We start from the raw sequence: 23,143 nt of genomic DNA, 5'->3' as shown, positions 1-23,143 counted from the left end.
TAGGCGCCATTCTTCTTATTTTACGGCGCTGTTGTTCAATCGGGGAACGCTCTCTGTTGAGGAGAAAAGCATGAATTTCTTTGTATACGGATTATCCATTGTTTAAATGTCCCGGTAGTCGAAAAGGAGGCAGAGCTGCTGAGAAATGCTAGGAGCTAACTGGGCGCTAACCGTATCATTCAAATATGTCGCAATGTTGGCAAAGAGAGGAAGTGACGTAAAATTTGCGCATGCGGGGTACTGATAGGGTTTCCGGTACGGATCGGGTAGTGACAGTAGCGTTAGCCTGTTATTAACCTTGTTGCGGATGGCTGTGTAGCCGATGAGTGTGGCAAATTGTTGCAGCAGCAATGTCTTCAGTTGGTGGGTGGAGGAGCGTCATTGGTGTGAGGCTGGATGGAGCATTTGAGGGAATCTTCACAGAGTTTGAAAGTAAAATGGAGCAGTGCGAGACAGAAGTGGAGCATCAGCGCAGACTGCTGGAAACCATCCGGAACCCCGAAATAAAGCTGCACAGAATAGGTGTGTAACATACAGCACGGCAGCAGGTGTGTTTCAGCAACATGTCACCTGGTTTAAGACAAGAAACGTTTCGTTTATGTCGGCATGTGGACACAGAGAGGGCTGACTGCAGAACATTAAAAACACGTGTTTTTTGAATGGAGTTTGGTGTGAGTGCTGGAGTTAGGAAAAAGTGAGCTTTTACAGGGGCTCATTATTCTACTAGGAGTCAATAAAATATTTTTTAAAGAGAAATATAACTTTTATGAAATAAAACCACACAGCCAAAACGTCTTGGTGCATTCTCAATCATCCAGGTAAGTAAATCTCCAAAAGTTGATTCTGTTCATCTGGACGTAGCTACGTCCAGATGAACAGAATCAACTTTTGGAGACACACAGCCAAAACATTAACCCACTCTTAGGCTCTGTTAGAAAATAATAAATTAAATATTAGACACATTGCTATAGAGTCTGTCCTTAATGGCACTTTATGTTATCCTATTGTCAGACAGTTCAACATCTGACCCATTAGAATTAGTGCAACTTTAAAGCATAATATTAATATATTATAGTATAATGTTCTGTTCAACCCCCTCTCATTTACCTGAAATTTTTATGGTTTAAAATTGGGACAGTTTTATGGTGAGAGAGAACTTCAGGCTTTTATTTTGAAAAGTTGTTGACATCAGAATCAGAATACTTTATTGATCCCTGGGGGAAATTATTTACATATTATTATTATACATATACATGTTCAAACATTTTCTCAGATTTCAGTGTGTGAGGGGGAAATTGTGGACCATCAGATTTTAAAAATTGGAGATGGGCAAAATTGAATGGCCCTTATGCTTCCAGACTTCCGTTTAGCTTGAAATTGCATTTGTGCCCTGCCCTGCAACAAGTGACGAAAGAGGAGTTAAGAAAATTGTAAGTCAACAGGAAACACCTGGAAGATGTGAGGGTCGAAACAAACTACCATACAGTGGGGCAAAAAAGTATTTAGTCAGCCACCGATTGTGCAAGTTCCCCCACTTAAAATGATGACAGAGGTCAGTAATTTGCACCAGAGGTACACTTCAACTGTGAGAGACAGAATGTGAAAAAAAATCCATGAATCCACATGGTAGGATTTGTAAAGAATTTATTCATAAATCAGGGTGGAAAATAAGTATTTGGTCACCCCAAACAAGGAAAATCTCTGGCTCTCACAGACCTGTAACGTCTTCTGTAAGAAGCTTTTCTATCCCCCACTCGTTACCTGTATGAATGGCACCTGTTTGAACTCATCATCTGTATAAAAGACACCTGTCCACAGCCTCAAACAGTCAGACTCCAAACTCCGCCATGGCCAAGACCAAAGAGCTTTCGAAGGACACCAGGAAAAGTATTGTCGACCTGCACCAGACTGGGAAGAGTGAATCTACAATAGGCAAGCAGCTTGGTGTGAAAAAATCAACTGTGGGAGCAATCATCAGAAAATGGAAGACATACAAGACCACTGATAATCTCCCTCGATCTAGGGCTCCACGCAAGATCTCATCCCGTGGGGTCAAAATGATCATGAGAACGGTGAGCAAAGATCCCAGAACCACACGGGGGGACCTGGTGAATGACCTGCAGAGAGCTGGGACCAAAGTAACAAAGGTCACCATCAGTAACACACTACAACGGCAGGGAATCAAATCCCGCAGTGCCAGACGTGTTCCGCTGCTGAAGCCAGTGCATGTCCAGGCCCGTCTGAAGTTTGCCAGAGAGCACATGGATGATACAGCAGAGGATTGGGAGAATGTCATGTGGTCGGATGAAACCAAAGTAGAACTTTTTGGTATAAACTCAACTCGTCGTGTTTGGAGGAAGAAGAATACTGAGTTGCATCCCAAGAACACCATACCTACTGTGAAGCATGGGGGTGGAAACATCATGCTATGGGGCTGTTTTTCTGCCAAGGGGACAGGACGACTGATCCGTGTTAAGGACAGAATGAATGGGGCCATGTATCGTGAGATTTTGAGCCAAAACCTCCTTCCATCAGTGAGAACTTTGAAGATGAAACGAGGCTGGGTCTTCCAACATGACAATGATCCACAACACACCGCCCGGGCAACAAAGGAGTGGCTCCGTAAGAAGCATTTGAAAGTCCTGGAGTGGCCTAGCCAGTCTCCAGACCTCAACCCCATAGAAAATCTGTGGCGGGAGTTGAAAGTCCGTGTTGCTCGGCGACAGCCCCAAAACTGTCACTGCTCTCGAGAAGATCTGCATGGAGGAATGGGCCAAAATACCAGCTACTGTGTGTGCAAACCTGGTAAAGACCTATAGTAAACGTTTGACCTCTGTTATTGCCAACAAAGGTTATATTACAAAGTATTGAGTCGTATTTTTGTTATTGACCAAATACTTATTTTCCACCCTGATTTACGAATAAATTCTTTACAAATCCTACCATGTGGATTCATGGATATTTTTTTTTTTTTCACATTCTGTCTGTCACAGTTGAAGTGTACCTCTGGTGCAAATTACTGAGCTCTGTCATCATTTTAAGTGGGGGAACTTGCACAATCGGTGGCTGACTAAATACTTTTTTGCCCCACTGTATATGGTAAAATGTTGATGAAAAAGGGAACTTGTCTAACTGTTTTTAGCTTTATTCGATGATTACGTTGCCTAGCGTGAGGCTTTGGCCTTCCGTCAAACAGAAACTGTGAGAACTAATCTTGTCAAGCCCGTTATGAATAATATAGGCTTACTCGCATTGCATTCTCTACAACGGTCATATCATAGTTATGCTTAGTGTATTACTAAGAAGTGTTTTGCTTGTAATAGCATACGTGCTTGCACAGTGACAGCTGTCACTAACTGTAACTGATGCATGTTATGTTATCTACTTACGCATGAAGGGGCGTGGACCCTAACCCTGTTTTTTTAACCAGGAAGAACACCATGTGTGGTTGAGAAGTCTACAATTTTTTGGCTAATTCCTGGAAAGTCACTTGCTTAATGGAAATGTGTTAGGAAGAATAGAAAAAGTCTTAAGAAAGGAGAAGTGCAGCGCTCAGAGGATCAGATCGCACTTACACTAGACTCGTCAACAGTGTTCTTCAGTGTTGAAACTACAATGTCCGCAACATGGACAAAATGAGCACATTTTCAAACAGAAACACAATATGACAAAAACATATAAACACGTGAATGTTAAAGAACATGGCACATGTGGCTCATAAAAGGCAGTAAATATATTTTTCTTTCCTTTCCACATTTTCAAAGTTGTTCTGTGACTGAAATATTCCCTTCATCCATCACTTAGCCAATTCAGGGTGTCTGTGGTGGCATATGCTTATGGAACGCCAGGACTGCCATAATGAATTAATTAAATACACCATTAAATAATTAATTAAATGTGGCAATAATTAATTAAAATTGGAAGTAATTAATTAAATAAATAGTTATGACACATGTAATTAATTAATTATTGACACATTTAATTAATTATTTATATATTTCACATTTTAATTAATTATTGACACATTTAATTAATTATTTATGTATTTCACATTTTAATTAATTATTGACACATTTAATTAATTATTTAATGATATATTTATTTATTTCATTTTGGCAGTCTTGGCGCCTGGCTCTCATCATGAAATAATTTTATCTGTCAGCCTCACCCATCAAACTCAGGGGGCGGGGTTAACGCTGATCGAGTCAAAACCATTGCTTTGGCCTGGTGGCCATTGTTTCTAGCACACAACAACCGGCATGTGGAAGCTAACAGAACTGAGCTTTGAAAAACCCTGTTTGTGTGTCACCAAATACCGTTTTAATATTTTTTTAGCCGAGAATGTAGTGGTTTAATCTTCATGTGTCTGGTCGGTTTGTCAAGATACAGCCTCTTTGCAAAAGTGTTTCGATGATTTCGGAGATGTCTGCCCAGTCTCACGGCAAAGCGTGGGATAGACCCGCTCGCCTCGCAAGCAATCCCACCGACAAAGCGCAGGCCCCGGTACACAGCTGTAGTAACCCCCGCTGACTTCTTTTACTGAGGTTATATTTATCGGTGTTTTATTTCCTGATGTTCTTATGTGTCCTACGTGTTTCAGTCGCCAATTCTGAATTATAACTAACATTAAAAACATGTTTAAGGAGGAGAGAGAGCAAATAAATCTGTTTAACATCTGATCTTTGGGTTTTTGTTCAGTAATCAGCGTGACCTGTGTATAAACACATAAAAGAGATAACGTTGGTGTTTCTGTCATGTAGTAACTGCTGGCTTTAACTGTACAAAGGTTGTTCGACACTATGAAACACATACAGACTTCATGATGTTCGGCTAATATTTTTATTGTGAATATTAATCATGCTGACCTCGCTCTGTACACCACGCAGCGAGGTCAGCATGTCCACGATATCCACGATATCCTCAGCTCCATGAGTTAACACAAAGTTTCCCAGCTGACTATCTAACTTCCAACTATTCCAGAGACGTGAAAATATACAGCATAAAGAAAAGTGTAAGAGACTCAGCAGCAGATTAGAATAACAGTTATACATTTAATAAATCACCAAATGAATCCAAGAAACGCGCAAACCTGTTCCGACAATTTGAATTTGTATTCCCTCAGCTGCAGACTCGCTGCTGTTTAAATGTTTGAAAAGGAAGATTAGATATAAAAAACGTCAAACATAGACTCAGTCTGCCTTCACATTTGATATGAGGCCAGCACGTATAGTGGCCTCAGCTATTACTGAAATACACGTGCTATATCATAAACTATGATATAAATAGGGAGGTCCTATTAACATGTTTAGTTTTAAAGGACACCTTCCTGCCTTTAGTCTCATTCATGAGCAGTATTACTTTTCTTCTAACATCCAGAAGTCTGCACGATGTGTTTCATAGTTTGTAACAAGCCTTTGACAGGTAAACATAACATGACCGAAAAAGCAAAAAAAAAAAAAAAAAAGAAAAAGAGAGAGAGTGTTGACATAAGAAGAGAAAATGCTCTCAATTATGGAGACAGACAAATGGTTCATTTATGTTTGATGTGTGTTTATTCCTCCCTAAATATCGTCGGTGAAGTTCGCCATGCACGTCAGATTTTCCTGCGCATTTTTATACCTCTGCCAACAGAGAGAGAAAAAAAATCACATTCTAACAGACAGCTGGTGCTTAGAATACAGTTGAATAACTATTAAAAAACAGATGATATTTAGATGATAGTTCAGTCTAACACATGTGCCAGTGAACCATTAAACGTCTGTGAAACTATGCAGTTATGAAACGTAACTTTAACCTCAGCCAAACCGATTTGCTCAGTTGTAAATAAAACAGCGAAGTAAACGTGACCCGACAGACAGAACCTGAGTGAATGAAGTCCAGCATTTAACCACTGAGAGCTAAAACTCAGCTGAGGTTTCAAAGCTGTGTGCCGGTGATTGGACATCAGCCGCTGATGAAGCTGTTTGCCTATAAAGTGCTCTGTAAGGAAACGAGCTCCAGCAGCTCTGCGCTCGGGAAAAACACTATATTTACTTATCTTGTGCAGAAAAATGCGCTGACATTGCGTTATATCGAGCACCGGCTGCCCAGTTAAACTGTGACTATCACCAGGTAACTAGGCGTGTTTCTTGAATTAGCAGCAGGTGTTAAACAGCTGACAGATGAGGAGGAGGATGCATGCAGGTAAACTGAGGGTCTGTTAAGCTGATCGCTGGTTTCGTGAGAAAAATGTCAGCTCGTTCTTTATGTTACAGAAGCACAGAGACACAAGACCAGGCGGAAAGAGACGATCGTTCGGTGAAAATGAGAATCTGCGAATGCAACATGTGGAACACGGAGAGTGGAATATGTAAACAAACCGGTTAACGTACCCCCTGGGTGCACTCTGCATGCTAATTGTTAGCAGAGCTAGTGAAATCTCTGAAAACATCTGAGCACTTTTGCAAACATGTTCTATGTTGACAACCTGACCAGACATACGGCGCGACATTCGCGGCTAAAACACTGTTAAAAGTGTAGCTGGTGACAGAAAAACGGGGTATTTTAAAACTACACCACCACCATTGCTGCCTGTGATTTGATCTGCATTCTGGGATACCTGGCTGCCCCAAGTCTACACAAGCAATCGATTTTCTAGGATCGACCTGTTTTGACTTACTTTGCACGGCAACCAATCAAATGTTAGAGAAGCTGCATGGGCAGCGTTAACCCCGCCTCCTGAGTTTGATGGGTGAGGCTGACAGATAAAATTATTTCATGATGAGAGCCAGGCGTCAGGACTGCCAAAATGAAATAAATAAATATATCATTAAATAATTAATTAAATGTGTCAATAATTAATTAAAATGTGAAATACATAAATAATTAATTAAATGTGTCAATAATTAATTAATTACATGTGTCATAACTATTTATTTAATTAATTAATTCCAATTTTAATTAATTATTGCCACATTTAATTAATTATTTAATGGTGTATTTAATTAATTCATTATGGCAGTCCTGGCGTTCCATATATGCTGGCAATACAGCTTCTATATTGTATTGCCAGCATAACTCTAAATGCTGCAGTGCAGCAGCAGATATTGCTAATGCAAACCTATAAAACTATACACTTTGATTATTTTAATACAGCTCATTATGTGGATTTAGAGGTTATATAAATTTATGTGAAGGCGAAACCTCGAGAAGAAGCGGGTGTTATTCTTTCAGTGGTGTCCAGTGTCTCCTCTGCTAAAGGAGGCAATAAAAGAAGCAGTTAAGCGCCTTTCCTTAATATTTAGAGAATGCAAACAGCTCTCATTATTAGCCAAGCAAGCTAAGCAAAACGAACTATTTGACAGCTCCCTTGTTGTTAGCCTTGAGTAACGCATTATCTTTACTTCACCTGAGGCTTTTCTCTAATATGTGCTTCCTCATCTCCTCCGTCCCGCTGGCTGTGACCCGGAAGTTAATGGCAAGAAGTAATGTTGAAGGATGCCTCAAATCCTGAAATGTATCAGGGGGACAGAGGAGAAAAGAGACTGCTGGAGGAGCAGCAAGCAAGGATGCACAGGAGGAGGAGGACTCTTTGAACACCCTCACTGTGTCTATACCCCTCACACTGCACCATTTATTTATGGTGGCCCTAAATATAAAATTATTTTATATCTTATTATATTGCCCGTTGTTTCTTTTCTTTTATCCTCTCCTCACTACCTCCCGTGTTGGCATGTTTGTTGGAAGGAACTAGGATCTCTTCCACTGCCTCACAAGGGTTTGTAGATGGGTATAGTGTGATCCACAAGCACACAGTAAGATTTGCAAATGCACACTCTAATCCACACACATGAAGCATTTTGACAACGCCTAAAACTATTTTACAATGAATAACAATATTATATAAATAACAGTAACTGATGCACTAACCTTTTAAGTTCATCGTGACAAATCGGATCATTTTGTCTTTCCAAACCTTCCTACAGAGAGTGTAAAACTACATGTAACATCCCCCTCGCTCACTTGCAAAACCTTAAGTACAGGTGCACCAGTGGATGCGCAAGGATCCACTGGTGCAAGCTGAGTTCAAGTCCCAGTGGAAAACTGGGACACCTGGGTTCTTCTCTATACCTGCATTTTTTTGTGTGTTTGTTCGGGGAGGGGAGGGCAAATGTCTCTCCACACCGTCACATCCCAACTAACGATCTGCTCACGTTTTGCCTCGTGTCCCTTTGTCCCTGTAGACCAACGCTGCATCTGTACAAAGAAGGAAGAGGAAATCTCTATCCAGGAGAAGAACGCCAGTCTGGATCCAGAGGATCAGAAACCTTCACTGATTAAAGAGGAGCAGGAGGAGCTGTGCATTAGTGAGGAAGGAGAGCAGCTTGTGCTAAAGCAGGAAAGTGATGCCTTCATGGTGACTCCTGTTTGTGAGGGCAGTGCCGAGCTTCTGTCCTGTTTTGTACCTGAGAGTCGAGAACAGGAAGGAGTCAAATGTGAAAACTCAGGAATGCCCTTAAAAACGGAGCCGAAACCAAAGAAAGTCTGTAACAACACAGATGAAAACACACAAGTCTGCAGGAATAGTTTACAAATAAAAGAACTTTGTGGTACTACGAATAATAATATAGATGGGACGCTTTACTCCTGCAGCTCCTGCGCGGAGACATTTGAACATGAATCAACGCTTAAAAATCACCTACGAATCCACGCAGACGATGAGCCGTATTCCTGCATGACATGTGGGAAGGTTTTCAACTACAGCGCTTCCTTCAAGCTCCACATGAAAGTCCACACGGATGAGAGGCCGTGCTTCTGTGAGAAGTGCGGCAAAACGTTCAGAAGAAACGATAAGCTGCGGCTGCACATGAGAACGCACACGGGGGAAAAGCCGTACCTCTGCATCACCTGCGGAAAAAGGTTTAACGACCCGTCGGCGTTCAGGAGGCACACGGCCATACACACCGGCGAGAAGCGGCATTCTTGCAAAACCTGCGGCAAACGTTTTGCCCACAGCAACAGCTTTCTCTGCCACATGAGAACCCACACAGGTGAGAGGCCTTACCTCTGCACCACCTGCGGGAATAGATTTGTCAACGCCTCAAAGCTTAAAAGGCACACGAGGACACACACGGACGAGAAGCCTCACGTCTGCAACACCTGCGGGAAGAGGTTCATTCGCCTTTCCAGGTTGACGAGTCACACGAGGATTCACACGGGCGAGAAGCCGTACTCATGCCAAATATGCCAGAAGGACTTCGCTTACACCACTTCCTTGAAGGTCCACATGAGAGTCCACACAGGCGAGAAGCCGTACGTTTGTGAGAAATGTGGGGAAAGTTTCAGTCAGGCGGGGAGCCTAACCACCCACATGAGAAGGCACGCAGGTGAAAAAAAAGTCCTGAAACACCTGTGAGGAGAAAATATGAGCGAAAATGAGTTGATTAGGTTTTGGTTTAAAGAGGGTTGTGTAACTTTACTGTGTGTTATACTGTACATGATGAGCCTGCCTTTAGATTCAAGTCTAATGTTGTGTTAATGTGGTGCGTCAGCGGTAATGCTCCAAGTGCTCGAGTTGCACTGCACAGCAGAGGACAACAAAAAAAAATGGCTTCAAGGTAAGAAAATAGAAGTCTGCAGTCTTTTTAATGACCAGCAGGAGGCGAGTCTGGACTCAAACGCTGGTTTTAGGTCATATTTCATAAAATGTTGTAAATTATGCTCTGTAATAAAGGCAGATGAGGATTAATAGAGTATATGTACTGTCTGAAATCCTGGGCAGAAGCTCCCCCACTTGTTTCAACACCAAGATGGTGAAAACCAGCTTGAGGCTTCGTGACATGATGTCATGGTGGATACATCCATCTTTTAGATGCAGTTTGTGGGGGCATCTTTTTATGATGAAATCCTTAAAATCTGAGAATTCACCAGCACTTCTGAAGTATTTCATCTCTAATCGTGATATATGTGTGCGGGATTATGTGTTAGTCTCTCATGTATATTAGAGGACTACAGGCTTGTTTTTAATAAATAATATAAGATGGGAAGGAGTGATGAAATGAGAGGCCGGCTGGCTCTTGTGGTTCATCTGAATCAGTTGAAATCTGAAAAATCGACCCTGCCAGTTTTTGTTTTTCTTCTTTCTTTTTTTTTTGTAAACAAAAAAATGTAGTCTCAAAGAGTGTAAAGGACAATAAAAATTCTTTTCAATACAAATATCTTTTTCGTTTTCAATTATTCAAACATCACTTCCCAAATTACTGGATCAAATGATTATTGGACACCTACCTGTGACTGACATCAGATTACATACAGTAATTAATAGGACACGGCGTGCTTGGTAAATTTGTAATTGTTATATGAAGTAGTGTTTGACTATTTTATGATCTTAACTTAATTGTTTCTGGTTTTCATTAATAGCTGGCGTTAACTAGCTAGCTTGCTATGGAGAGGTTCACCTGCCACTATTGATTAAACACAACCTTTTACAGTACACGTGATGGACATTCTCAGCAGAGACAGATGTGACTGCTGTCTGAAGCCACTCTGTACAGCCAAGCCACCTGCAGCAACTGCTGCTGTGTCAGATTTTCATTGTCCCATCCCTCTTATCCATTTTTAAAGCTCCTTCTGACTTCATGGTCGTGGCAAGACAATGATTATTGGGACAGCTAGTAAAAACTATTTAAAAGTCAACTTCAACTTGACACTTTTGCTTATTAATTACGCTTGCACACAAGGTATTGAGGTGATATTCAACTGAATCTCTTTTTATTCAAGCATTAAGGAAATGTTCACAATACATTGGAGATATTTAGGGGAAATAAACACTAGACTCATGTCTGGGATAATAATGCTGATTTCAAGCAAAAAACTAAAAAGCCAATAAAAAAACAAACCTGAGGACAGAGGTGCGTACAGGTGAATTCTGAGTGGAAGCAGTACATGAAATGTACGTGATTGAGGAGCTGACTTGAACAAAATCAATTGGTTGCATTAAATATACACTCACCGGCCACTTTATTAGGTACACATGTTCAGCCACTTGTTGAAATAGATTTCAGATCAGCCAATCACATGACAGCACCTCAGTGCATGACCTCCTGATCAAACGGCATCAGAATGAAGGAGGTGATTCAAGAGACTTTGAATGCATCATTATTGTTGGTTCCAGACAGGATGGTCTGAGCATTTCAGAAACTGCTGATTTGCTTTTTATTATTATTTTATTCAAACCTTGAAGCAGATGGACTGCAGCAGCAGAAGACCACACCACTCCTATCATCTAAGAACAGGAAGTGAGGCTAACTCCTTGGGTGAAGGTGGGTGGATTGTTCCCTGGCTCTTGCAGTCCACATGCTGAAGTATCTTTAACCAGGACTTTGAACCCCAAGTCGCCCTGACGGTTTCACCGGAGTGTGACTGTTAGTGGCCGACAAAGTGCCTGTGCATTGATAACAGTACTGTATGAACTTCGAGATTCCCCATCATATGAGCATGAACCAAATGTCTTCATGCTTAATCTATTCTATGAAGAATTACAGCAGTTCAATGAAGTGTCAACTCAGTGAAGTGTCCAGCTAGTGTGTCTGCAACATACTCAAGTTATTTTCTTCACATTCTTCTTCTACTTAAAATTTCAGATTATTTCGTTAATATGAAGGACAGATGATAAAATATTTTATGAACACATGGATATGTATTCACTAAATTGTGCCTGGGCTATAACTGTGCATATATTTGCCTGGCCTGGTCCTTAACTGGCACTTATTTTCAGATGCAGCAACAGCCTCCCTCTCCTCCACCTTCCTTTTTCAGCAGGTGACTTGTCCACGGTGTAGACAAGCATGCAGATAATTGCAGACTCACTCCTGTTTACCTATAATATCAGTGCTCAAGCTGACAGTTCATCACAGGCCAAAACAGCCCTCTGGCCACCAGGACATGTCCTGGTGTTCCCCACAGGCCACCGATCCGTATACTTTCACTACACATCACTGGAGGATCAAGTCGAATCAAAGCCCCCCTCCACTTGTTGTTGTGCTGGAGAAATGAACAGTCCTCTCTGCTTTTGCAATCCTTAAACCTGTTTCTATCCTCAAGAAAAATCTCAAAAACTGCTTACTGCCTGCCTGTGATTGCTTTACCGTCTGCTTTAACTGCCTGTTTGGTAAATCGTGGTCTGCTGAGCTTTTAATGGTTTGTTGCTGTGCTCATATTCTCAGCTAATTTACCTGTGGATCCATTTGTGGTGCAACATTCGGACATTTGCACTGCAGAGCTGTAGACGTACAAAAAATAAAGGCTGATACATTTATTTCATGATAAAGTAAGAATAAAAGAAATGACGATGTTTGGAGACAATGAGGGGAAATGCTGGGGTTATAGACACACACCTTCTAACAGAGTGCCGATTTCCTGAATTAAAAATGTGCATTTCTTTGAAAGCACTTTCATCTCAAAATACCAGCAGTCAGCAGCTTAAGTCCACCCACATCAGTGTCAACCATCAAACACCGGTGTGGGTCCAACCCCGTGTCAGCTCCTGAAATCTTTCATTAAATAAATCGCCCATAATTTCAATGCTTCCGGCCTTTGCCAGATCAAAAGGCAGAGCGTGGATTTCATCGGCATAAATTATTCAGTGCATCCTGTGACAGGTGGAGCTGTGGCACAACAAAAAAAAGGTACATACCTGTCATCCGTCTTGTTAAATATGAACAAATCGCCCTCTGTTTATGAACAGCGTATAGGACCTTGAGTCAGACTTGTGGGGATGTAACGCTTCCCTCGGCAGAATACTAAGCAAGGATTTTGGGTGTGTGAACATGGGCACAGTGGATTAGCATGGAAACAACACTGGCAACATCCACTAAAAACAATCCCTGCAGAGCAATTCAGAGTCATGAAGGGAAGCGTATCAGTAGCAACATGCACAAACACACATGCACTGCACATACAGGCCATCAGCCCCACTACACACACACACACGCACACACCAGTCTCGCTGGCAGTAATCAGAGTGCAGTGTGTTTTTCACAGCGGTGTAATTCATCAAAGTGACGGCTGCCAATGAGTCTCAGTCAGCCAGACAGCCACAGCTAATCAATCATCAATCTACCTGCTCTTTGTCTGCAGCCACCACTGCCATATTTCACGACACACACACACATTTATACACACAGTCTCCCTTTGTATGGTTGCCTTCTGCAGCTCCTTGTCCAGATCACTGTGTAGAGCAAGGCACTAACACGACCAGGGTTAGGAGTTTAATTCCCTCATTAAGCCGACTTGAGAGAGAAAGTAATTAAGCGCCCATCGTGTTTATTGAGGAAGACAGATGGGCGTTACATTAGTCGGATTTTATGAGCTCATATTTAATATCTTTAAAGGATTAGCCTCATGATGTTCTTCTTAGCTTATGTTAGCATAAAAATACAATTTGTCTGATTAACCTGTAAACAGACAGAGTGGGGCTGCAGGGGAACTCACAGGAAGTGAGTCTACAATGCAAGATTCAATAGTCACACCACAGGAATTTCTGCTTAAAGGTGCTTACTAGAAATGTTTCCATACGGTTGAGGTGTTTTGCCAAGAGTTTTTAGTAGAATAGAATATAATGGAAAAGAATAGAACTTTATTGTCTTTGTACATGTACAATAAAATTGTGGGTGCTATACACCAGCTGTGCCAGAATCAAATACAAATTGTAGACAGCAGGAATAAATAAGAAATATGGGAAATGTATGCAAAAATAAGAGAAAGACACACATTTAAGAACAAGTTCAAAGTGCTTGGAGAGCAAAGAAAAGACTTGGTCTATATAGAGTCTGTGTGTGTGTGTGTGAGTGAGTGGCCTGAGTGGTGAGGGTTACTCAGGCCGTGGATCAGATTGGTGAAGTAGGTGGGCAGGGGTGGGGTGTGGGGGCATAGTGTTTGTTAACAGTCCAAATGGCCCAGAGGGCAGTGATCAAGCAGGTGGTGGGTGAGGTGCAAGGGGTCATCTGTGATGGCCCTGGTTTTCCTGAGACAGGAGGCCTCACGGGGTGGCAGATGGCAGCCAATGATTTTTTGGGTGGTGTTAATTAACCTCTGTGCAGCCTTCCTGTTCTCAGGCGTGGCCCCTCCAGGCAGTAGGAGAGCTCGCTCTCCACTAGGGGGCGGTAGAAGGCCACAGCATCTTCTGGTCCAGGTCATTCTTCCTTAGGACATAGAAGAAGTGCAGCAGCTGCTGGGCCTTCTTTACCAGGGCAATGGTGTTGTGGGTCCAGGTGACATAGGCAAAGACGTGTGTGCCCAGAAACCTGAAGGTGGAGATAGAATCCACCTGTTCTCCATTCATAGTCACAGGGGAGTGGACCTGTCTGCTCCTCCTAAAGTCCATTATGAGTTATTTTGTTTTAAGGATGTTCAGCTTCTGGTTGTTTTCTGAGCACCAGCAGGACAAGTTCTCTACCTCCACCCTGTATGCTGTTTCATCTCCATCAGAGATGAGCCGAACACCGTGGTGTCATCAGCATACTTGACGATGATGCTGGTTGGGTGGGTTCGTGTGCAGTCATAGGTGTACAGGGTGTAAAGTAAGGGACTGAGAATGCAGCCCTGCAGAGATCCGATGGTGAAGGACAGCGGGGTGGGAAAGGTGGAGGTCGGGTCGTACTGATTGAGGCCGGTTTGTGAAGAAATCTTTGTTCCAGGAGCAGGTGACAGTGCTGAACTGAAGGTTGTCCAGTTTGGTGTTGAGGATGTCTGGGATTACGGTGCTGAAAGCTGAGCTGAAGTCCACAAAGAGTATCCTCACATAGCTCCTGTTCTCCAGCTGGCTGAGCGCTCTGTGATGGGTGATGGTGATGGACCAATTTACTCTGTAGGGGGTGCAGGGGAGGGGTGGTATCAAACCAAGCAAAGACAGAGCCTGGATTTCACTAGTCAGCCAAGGTTTTCGGTTAGGAAAAACCCAGATGGTTTTGGTTATCATCATACTTTCTACACAGCACTTAATGTAGAAAAGGACAGACTGAGTGAAGGTCTCTGCTGTTCAAAGGACCCGTATGGCTGACCACCTAGAAATTTAGTATTATGTTGTAATTTTTCAACTGAATTCAATTCAGTTTTATTTATATGGCGCCAACAACAGTCGCCTCAAAGCGCGTTCATTTTCTAAGGTAAAGACTGTACAATAATACAAAGAAATTTTAAGATGATGTTGTGAACTTGTCGCTTACTGTGACTAAAAATGTAAAACTGTTTGTTTTTACTTGGGAAGCAACAAATTACAGATACTTCGTTTCTGTACTTAAGTAGAATTTTCTGTACTTTAATTAAATACTTATTTTTCTAACTTTTTACTATTACTCCCTAATTTTTACATGAATATCTTTGCTTTCTATTCCTTACATTTTCAAAGCAAGCTGGTTAATTTATGTTCATTTATATAATTTGCAGTGGGGTCAAAGACAGGCAGGTAATTTCAAATGCAACATTTCTGCCAGCTCAACAAACATCAGCAAAAACACAAACACCACCTGTTTGTGTGCAGTTTGTCACACAGTGTGTTGCTAGCTGAAGTTCCAGCAGCTGTATTTCAGAGGGAGAGAAAAGAAAGCATGCTAACTTCACTCAGATGGAGAAAGATGTAAGAAAACAAGGGAGGAGGAGGAGAGGTTATATTTAACGATAAGGCCTGCTCAGTGGCATTTGATAAACTTCAGATTTAATGACATGTTATGTCACCATTTTTTATCACATATTGGACCTTTATAGGATGTGTTTTGATAAATTATGAATTTTCCTATTGTGAAATGTCCTGCACAACAAACTAAGCTGTACTAACTTTGTGTTATTCAAATGTTGCGTACTGTTGCAGTACTGTGGTGATTTGCACTGTAAAGCTCTGTGCTGGACAGGTGCTCAGTGGCTGTGGTTTTGTTTAACTGCGTTTTTTAAAATCCACAAAGAGCAGCAGGTCAACTGATCACAGCCTGAACTCATAGAAAATTTCCTTCAGTTCACTTTAGAAAACATTGTGAGATTCTTTTCTCCATGGTGAGTCACTCCAACAGATCTTAGTGCTACTACATCTACTGAATCCCACTTTAACCCCAGACTTAACTCATTTTCCTGTTTAGATGTGGAGGCAAAGTCACCCTCTACACCTCAAGAGGTCTGGAAGTGTATGCAACAGAAAATAGTTTGGGGGGTTTTGTTCTCTAATAGAGTCAAGCTGAGTGCATTCATCAGAACTCAAATTTACATTCAAATAAGACTTGTTTTCTAATGCTAATATAATTTTATTGTCTTATTAATATAGCACAAGGTTCAGTTAGCTTTGCAAAAATATGATGCATGATGTTTTGGAGTGTTTCATGGGGTCCCACTGGATCATCCAGCTAATGCTTTCTTTGCATTAGCTGGACTTGACAATAGCTAACACCCCACCCAGTATGAGATAACTGGTATCACAACGATGGTTATCAAATTTCTCTGGTAAGCCAGGCTCTCTGCTTCAGGCTCTGTGTGCACTCAAGTAAAACGGGCACAAAATGATCCTCATGAGTGCCGCAGACTCCATCCAGGGAGGCTATCAGATGATGATGATAAAGAACATACAGTGCATGTGGAAAACATCACTTGTTCCACATTTTGTCATGTTACAAAATTATTCCGAACTGGATTTAATTCATTTTTCACCTTTGAAATTCTTGCTTGGAATTCTAGTAAATTTATGAAAAAACACAAATATAATGTGTACATAATGGTGCGCTCCTGGATAAGTCAGAAGTCAGAATTTATGAGGTCCAGGGTGGAATTTGAATCTGTTATGTAACCTTAAACTCAGATTTCCCACTTGGAAGGCCCGACAACCCCGAGTTACCAAGATGGTGTCACTGAATATAAACAGAATTAAAACTGTAAGAGTTTTGTTCTGTACTGCTACTGTCGTGTGTTTGTGAGTCAGGTTCAAGCGCAGGCTCCTTTGTTTCTTGGCTGTCAGCTTTGGGTCATCGGCTTGTTGGAAGATAGATCTAGCTCCAGACCAAGATCCAGGAAACATCAAGGTTGACCCCCAAAAAGTCACCAAAGAGCTCATGTTCAATAAATTTTACACTGTTTGAAACATGAAAAGTCTACTTTTGAGTGTAAAAACCTGCAGTACCATTAATGTCCACTTGAGGCTTACTCCAAAAGTGAGTGAATCTCTATAGACTCCTATGTTAAAATCTCAAAATTACAGCATAAATAAACATGTTTGCAGCCTGATCCAAAAACCTGTTTTGGTTTCTATAGTTAACTTCCCCCCTTCATAAAAACTGCAGTAGGGTTGAATTCTTAATATAGCTGAAGCTTTTAAAATGTAATTGGCTTTGAGGTTGGGCATTAACGGGAGTATGCCAATGAGTTCCGACTAAGCCAATCACACAGCTGGACCTTTTATCAGTGTTTGTGCTGTTGACGCATTTTGGATAATTTAATAAGAAAGTCTTGAATGTGATTAATTGTACCGACACTGAACAAGACGTCTGCGCTTCAGAAAAGCTTTACAGGTGTTAATCGCCCCCAGAATTTCACCGAATCCTTAAACCATCCACTCAAGCCAGGTTACTGCAATCACTGCAATTAACCTCCTAAGACCCGAACTCTTTCATGGCATGCATTTTTAATTTCTCTTTGCTATTTGGGCTGATTGGGACCTGATGAATGTAAAAACAAAGAAATATCTTTTCACCTGTTGTAGAGGATATCAGGCCCTTGTAGAGCAAAATTTAATACTGTGGTCTAGACAAGCCAAAATGTGATGTCCACATATGTGGACGCCAGGTCCTAGGATGTTAATTCTTCTACTACTACCACTATACACCTGTATAGCCACTTAAGTTTGTTGTATGATGTTAAATTCTCAGCTGAAATGTATGATTAGTGGGACTGCTCCTCTGAAACAGTTGGCAGCTTTGGAGGAATAAATTATGTGGTACGAGGCATTTAAAGTAGGGGGCAATTAATCTTACCCAGCGCATTGTCCAGGTTGTTAACAAGTCCTGTATTGATGTAAGTGAGATATGCCATTTGTACCTTAATGGACTTGAGGAATTGCTCAATTTGTTTCTTCCATAATTGAAGAGAAGATGAAACCAGTTCTGTATGATTCCCTCCGATCAATATTCACTTTCTACTCCTGTATCCTGTCAGAGAGGAACATAATTGGTGCGTCAGCGGATTTAGTTTGCAGAGGCTTTAACTAACCCTTTGTTCCATACATCTCACTCTGCTTATTTATTCTAATTTCAATTTCAAGGCAAATCTACTTTGAATACAGTTATTTTTAAATCTATTAGAGCAGTTACGGTTGAAAAATAAGACTGATTTTCCATATTTTGGGAGTAGATGAAGGCTTTCTTCCTTCAGTAGCTGGTGTGCTGGATCATTGCCTCCCTCATTCTTTCTATGAAATACAAAACACTGTTATTCTGTCTCTTCAAAGGCTTCATTACAGAGACTACGAGAGAAAAGGTTTTTACACGGAGAGAAATGAAGTGTGGGGAGTGGGTGTGCTGCTGAAAAAAAATGGTTTCATTACACGGGGAGGGAGTGAATGAGGTTTTTAAATAACATCCTAAATGCACCTTGGTTCATTGTGCTGTCCAGCTCTCTCATGCTATTCAATTTACATCCCACTGCCTGATGTTATGCCTGTCCTTTTTTATTTCATGTCTCTGTGTGACACATGCTACAGTTAGATCGATGGGCTGATCTATGGGGACAATATTTGGCCTTAAAATTTAGTCAGCCTGTGTTATAATGGCCGGGTGTTTTTTTCTTGTATTTTTTGTTCTTTTGTTTTATTTTCATAAAAAACAATGTCTTCAAATTACAAAAGGATGATTATCTTTTGCTCCCAGTGTTGGAAGTGTTTTAAGGAGCACAGTGTGTTTCTTTTGAGAAACAAGTATGAAAATCTGATTTAATCAAGGGGTCGCAGTCAGTCCATGCTGGAAACAAGGCATTTACGGACCTCAATCAAACCATTATTTTATGCTTGTGTATTTCTTTCACTGGGAAACATGCTGATAAGAATGCCTGTGATCTGAAAGCAGCATGCGCAAAATGATATTAGCTTTTCTCTTCAACCAGCACAGACTCAAAAGTCTGCTAGCATGACTGTGGAAAATGTGTTTTGAGTGGAATGCTTCTGCTACACATACACATTCACATATGTTCACGATGTATTTGTGGAGTACCCGAGTCTCCAATAAGGGGCAAGTCAATGTAGAAGTGCCAAAAACTGCCATTTGCCAACAGATTCTTCCATTAAAATACTTTAAAGACTCAAAAAGCATATTTAGAACCTGGTGCAACAGATGGTTAGTTTTCACCTTAATGTTTTGGGGGTTTGGGGGGTTTTTTGTGTGTGTGTGTGGGGGGGGGGTTAACTCATCTCGAAGGACAAGAGCCTCACCTCTGCTAAGAGGTGTCATTAAACTGGTTAATTTAACCATGTTTAGCCTTTTTTTTTTCAATATATTTTTATTGATTTTATGATTGAGCAGCATACAACAATCACCTTCAAAAGAACACAATAGAAGGTGGACGGCAAGTCAACAAGGTGGTAATACAACATGCATGAGGTGGTTGTAGCTCAGGTGGCCGAGCAGGTCAGCCACTAATCAGAAGGTCGGTGGTTCGATCCCAGGCTGCATCCTCGCTGCATGCCAAATATCCTTGGGCAAGATACTAACCCCATGTTTGCCTACTGGTGGTGGTCAGAGGGCCCGGTGGCGCCAGTGTCCGGCAGCCTCGCCTCTGTCAGTGCGCCCCAGGGCAGCTGTGGCTACAATGTAGCTTGCTATCGCCAGTGTGTGAATGTCTGTGTGAATGGGTGAATGACTGAATGTAGTGTAAAGCGCTTTGGGGTCCTATGGACTAGAAAAGCGCTATACAAATGCAGGCCATTTGCCATTTACATAAATGTTAAAACAGAGTACATTTCACTTAAGTTCATCCATCCAATGACTGGTTGCCAAATCTTATAAAACACTCTCTCTCGGTTAGACAAGGTAAACCTGATTTTCTCCAGGTGGAGTACATTTCCAAATTCTCTCAACCACATTTTGAAGGTAGGAGGTTTATCAGACTTCCAACAGAAGTATCAGCTTTCTAGCCACAAGTGTAGTCATTGACACAACCTGCGTCTCTGTCTTGTCCCTTGCCCATCCCGGTTCAGACACCCCGAACAATGCTGCAAAGGGGGTACATGGGACCTCCCTGCCAATGGCTTTGGTCAGAAAATCAAACAGATGATTCCAAAAAAGCTGTAGTTTTTGGCATAGAAAGAAAAGGTGAGATAAAGTTCCTCGATCACTTGAACACTTAACACAGAAGGCTGAAACGTTCTTCTGTATTTTTTCCACTTTAGTGGGAGAAACATGCAACCTATACACAACCTTAAATTGGATCAGACTATATCAAGCATTTATAGAACTACAATATATATTCTTAATGCACTCTTGCCAAACATCATCAGTAACATCCACCCCCAGTTCTTCCTGCCACTGCTCCCTACAAGTATCAGATGAAGGACTGTATATATCTAGTAAGGCCCTGTAAAAGCGAGACACAGCACCTCTAGTGTAGGGCTCAACTGACACGAAGTTGTCAAGCACTGAGTTTTGAGGAATCAAATCATATTGTGAAATAGATGCATTGATGAAATGTCTCAACTGTAAAAATCTGAAAAAATGTGAATTAGGAAGATTCACAGATTTCACCCTCAATTGCTGAAAAGATGGAAAATGTCCATCAATGTAAATATCTTTGAGAGAACAAATCCCTCTTCCTTGCCATGTCACAAACGTGATGTCCTCCAGCCCAGGTCTGAAGGCATGATTGTTACATATTGGAGCATCCAGATACATTTTAGGAGCCTTTACTGTGCCCAATAGTTGGTTCCAGACCTTAATTGAATTTTGAATTACAGGATTTCTGCCATATAGTGTATTCTTCACTTTTATCAGGCTATTAAGCAGGGCTGGAAGACAAGTTTGTCTACAAGACAGGTGTTCCATCATCAACCATGAAGGCTGTCCTTCCAAATCAGCACCTGGCACATGGCCAACAGGGGGCGCTCTCTGGTTACTAAACCATAGAAGTCTATGGTGAAACAACTCTTGCTCTGTAATCTCATGAACACTTTGCCAGTGGCTTTATAAGTTTGCTGGTTTCACAGCATAGTAATGACAACGCCTCTCACTGATGACGACTTGTTAATGGCAAGTTCTTTTCTTGTTTTCAGTCTGACCCACCCTGCTCTCACCAAGTCTGGTTTCAAAACTCAAAAAAGAAGAGAGAGGCCAACTGTAAAATCTCAGTTTGTACCTCACAGTGAGGTGACATCTTTTTTTTTATATCCGCTCTATGAGTCAAAAGAAACAATTTGGTCACCCTTCCCTTTTCACTGCAATGTTCTGCATTAAACATGATTTTTATGAGTTCTCATAGCTCATAGAGCCTGTAGTACTTGTAGAGCTTATAGAAAATATATGTTAAAGGTTTAAGGTAAAAACTGCTCAGCTACATAAAAAGAAATGTCCTGGTTTCCAAACTCCCCTGATTTTAATTCAGTTAAGCATCTACAAAACACACATAAGAATAAGAAAACTGTAGGAATAAAACCAAGAGAGAGGCTTGGTCGCATCCCTCTGTGCTTATGCATAGGTCGAATGGTGATTGGCTGAAAAGTTGGCTTCGGAAGGAAAATAAGCCACAGCTGAGTTCACCACAAAGAGGAAGAAGCTTTAAAAAAAATCAAAGATTTAAAAAAAGAAAAAAAAAGTGTATAAGAGATGCACTCTTACACACTGAGGCTTCAGTGGAGAGATTAAACTGTTTTTGTTTCACTCGCCACAAAGCAGTCCTTTGTCTATTATGACTTCTGTCCGCTCCACAACAGGAACCAAGAACAGGACAAATATGAACAGGATTATCCCACATTGTTGATTTTTTTGATGTATTTTTAAACTGATAGTATGCAAGGCTCTGAGTAGCACACAGTCTACCAATGTGCTAACACGCAGGACCTGAGAGACATAAGACTTACAGACGACCCCTTGGTGTAATTGGGGATATTCTTCTGGCATAGCAAGTAAAACAACTTCTACTCCAGCCTGGATCCAAAGCATTTGATGAATAACTTTTGCATTTAAAAGCAGGAGCATTGAGCCTTTCATTTTCCCTGCAAAAAAACTACTTCCCAGCATGTTAAGAAAATCTGCATTAGTTTGGACATGAGTGATCGTTTTCACACACGCTGAATATCTTTACATCAGTCTTTGAAATTCCCGTTGTAGTTTTCATCTCTGTTTTTGCAGTAATGTGTGTTGAATGTAGCCATAATACTGATGGTGCTGCTGCAAAGTCATTGTTTTCCAGAAATGACTCCATTTACATGCAGCTTTGGTCTGGTTTGCCTCTGTAATGTAAACATTTCATTTAGATTATGAGAACTTTTATTGGCTGCAAAACAGAGCTAATGTTTATTGCAAATTGCAGAGAATAAACAGAGGTTTAGATTGGCAGCTTTGACAGAGCACAATATTGTGTGTGTGTGTGTGTGTGTGTGTGTGTGTGTGTGTGTGTGTGTGTGTGTGTGTGTGTGTGTGTGCTGTCTCTCTCTTCACTGTCCTTCAGCAGTTCAACAATCTAATTTGCATACTCATAAATCATTCCCATCCAACATCTCTCTCGCACACACACATACACCTGTGGGCGTTGTAATAATGAGGTGTTTGAATACCTCTTTCAGCTCAAACAAAAATAGCCCACATGTCCATGGATGGGCTGAATTAATGGGTCAATAAAATGTCGCACTGTGACGTCACGCAGCCCTGTTTGTTTCCTGTTTACTCCCAGTAGCCGGCATCAGTTTTCCATAACTCTCACCTCGCTTGTTAGCTGAACTTTATTAAAGTTTCTGGCAGTTTAACTGTGACAGCAAACTTGCGCTAACTTTAATGAGGGAGTCATTTTAACGAGTATCCTAATGTTTCTCCAAACCAGGTTTGCCTTCAAAGCTGCTGTCGTTCCTCTTGGCTCGCTGGAAGTATTCCTCAGAGATTATGGTCAGTGTTGACATGACAGCATGATCCCAAACTTGCTCTACCGGATTGATATC

General features: G+C 41.3%; 1 protein-coding gene across 1 annotated transcript; it reads left to right on the top strand.

Annotated features, from left to right (window-relative positions):
• The first annotated feature begins 246 nt into the window (after positions 1-246).
• Positions 247-10,183, top strand: LOC308399650 (uncharacterized protein). The gene is made up of 2 exons (XM_080887012.1): positions 247-522; positions 8,223-10,183. Exons 1-2 carry the CDS (start codon positions 351-353, stop codon positions 9,392-9,394), a joined length of 1,344 nt encoding a protein of 447 aa, XP_080743138.1. The 5' UTR covers positions 247-350; the 3' UTR covers positions 9,395-10,183.
• The last annotated feature ends 12,960 nt before the right edge of the window (positions 10,184-23,143 follow it).

This window comes from Rhamphochromis sp. 'chilingali' (genome assembly GCF_963969265.1).
Source record: "Rhamphochromis sp. 'chilingali' genome assembly, chromosome: 7".
NCBI classification, from domain to species: Eukaryota; Metazoa; Chordata; class Actinopteri; order Cichliformes; family Cichlidae; genus Rhamphochromis; species Rhamphochromis sp. 'chilingali'.
Note: the sequence above shows the minus strand (reverse complement) of the source record. Positions and strands in the feature narration are given on the sequence as shown.

What these genes read in the sequence shown, in the direction of transcription:
- LOC308399650 (XM_080887012.1), top strand. Translation starts at nt 351, where the DNA reads ATGTCTTCAGTTGGTGGGTGGAGGAGCGTCATTGGTGTGAGGCTGGAT. An exon ending in AATAAAGCTGCACAGAATAG is followed by an intron (nt 523 to 8,222) that starts GTGTGTAACATA and finishes TTGTCCCTGTAG; the next exon opens with ACCAACGCTGCATCTGTACA.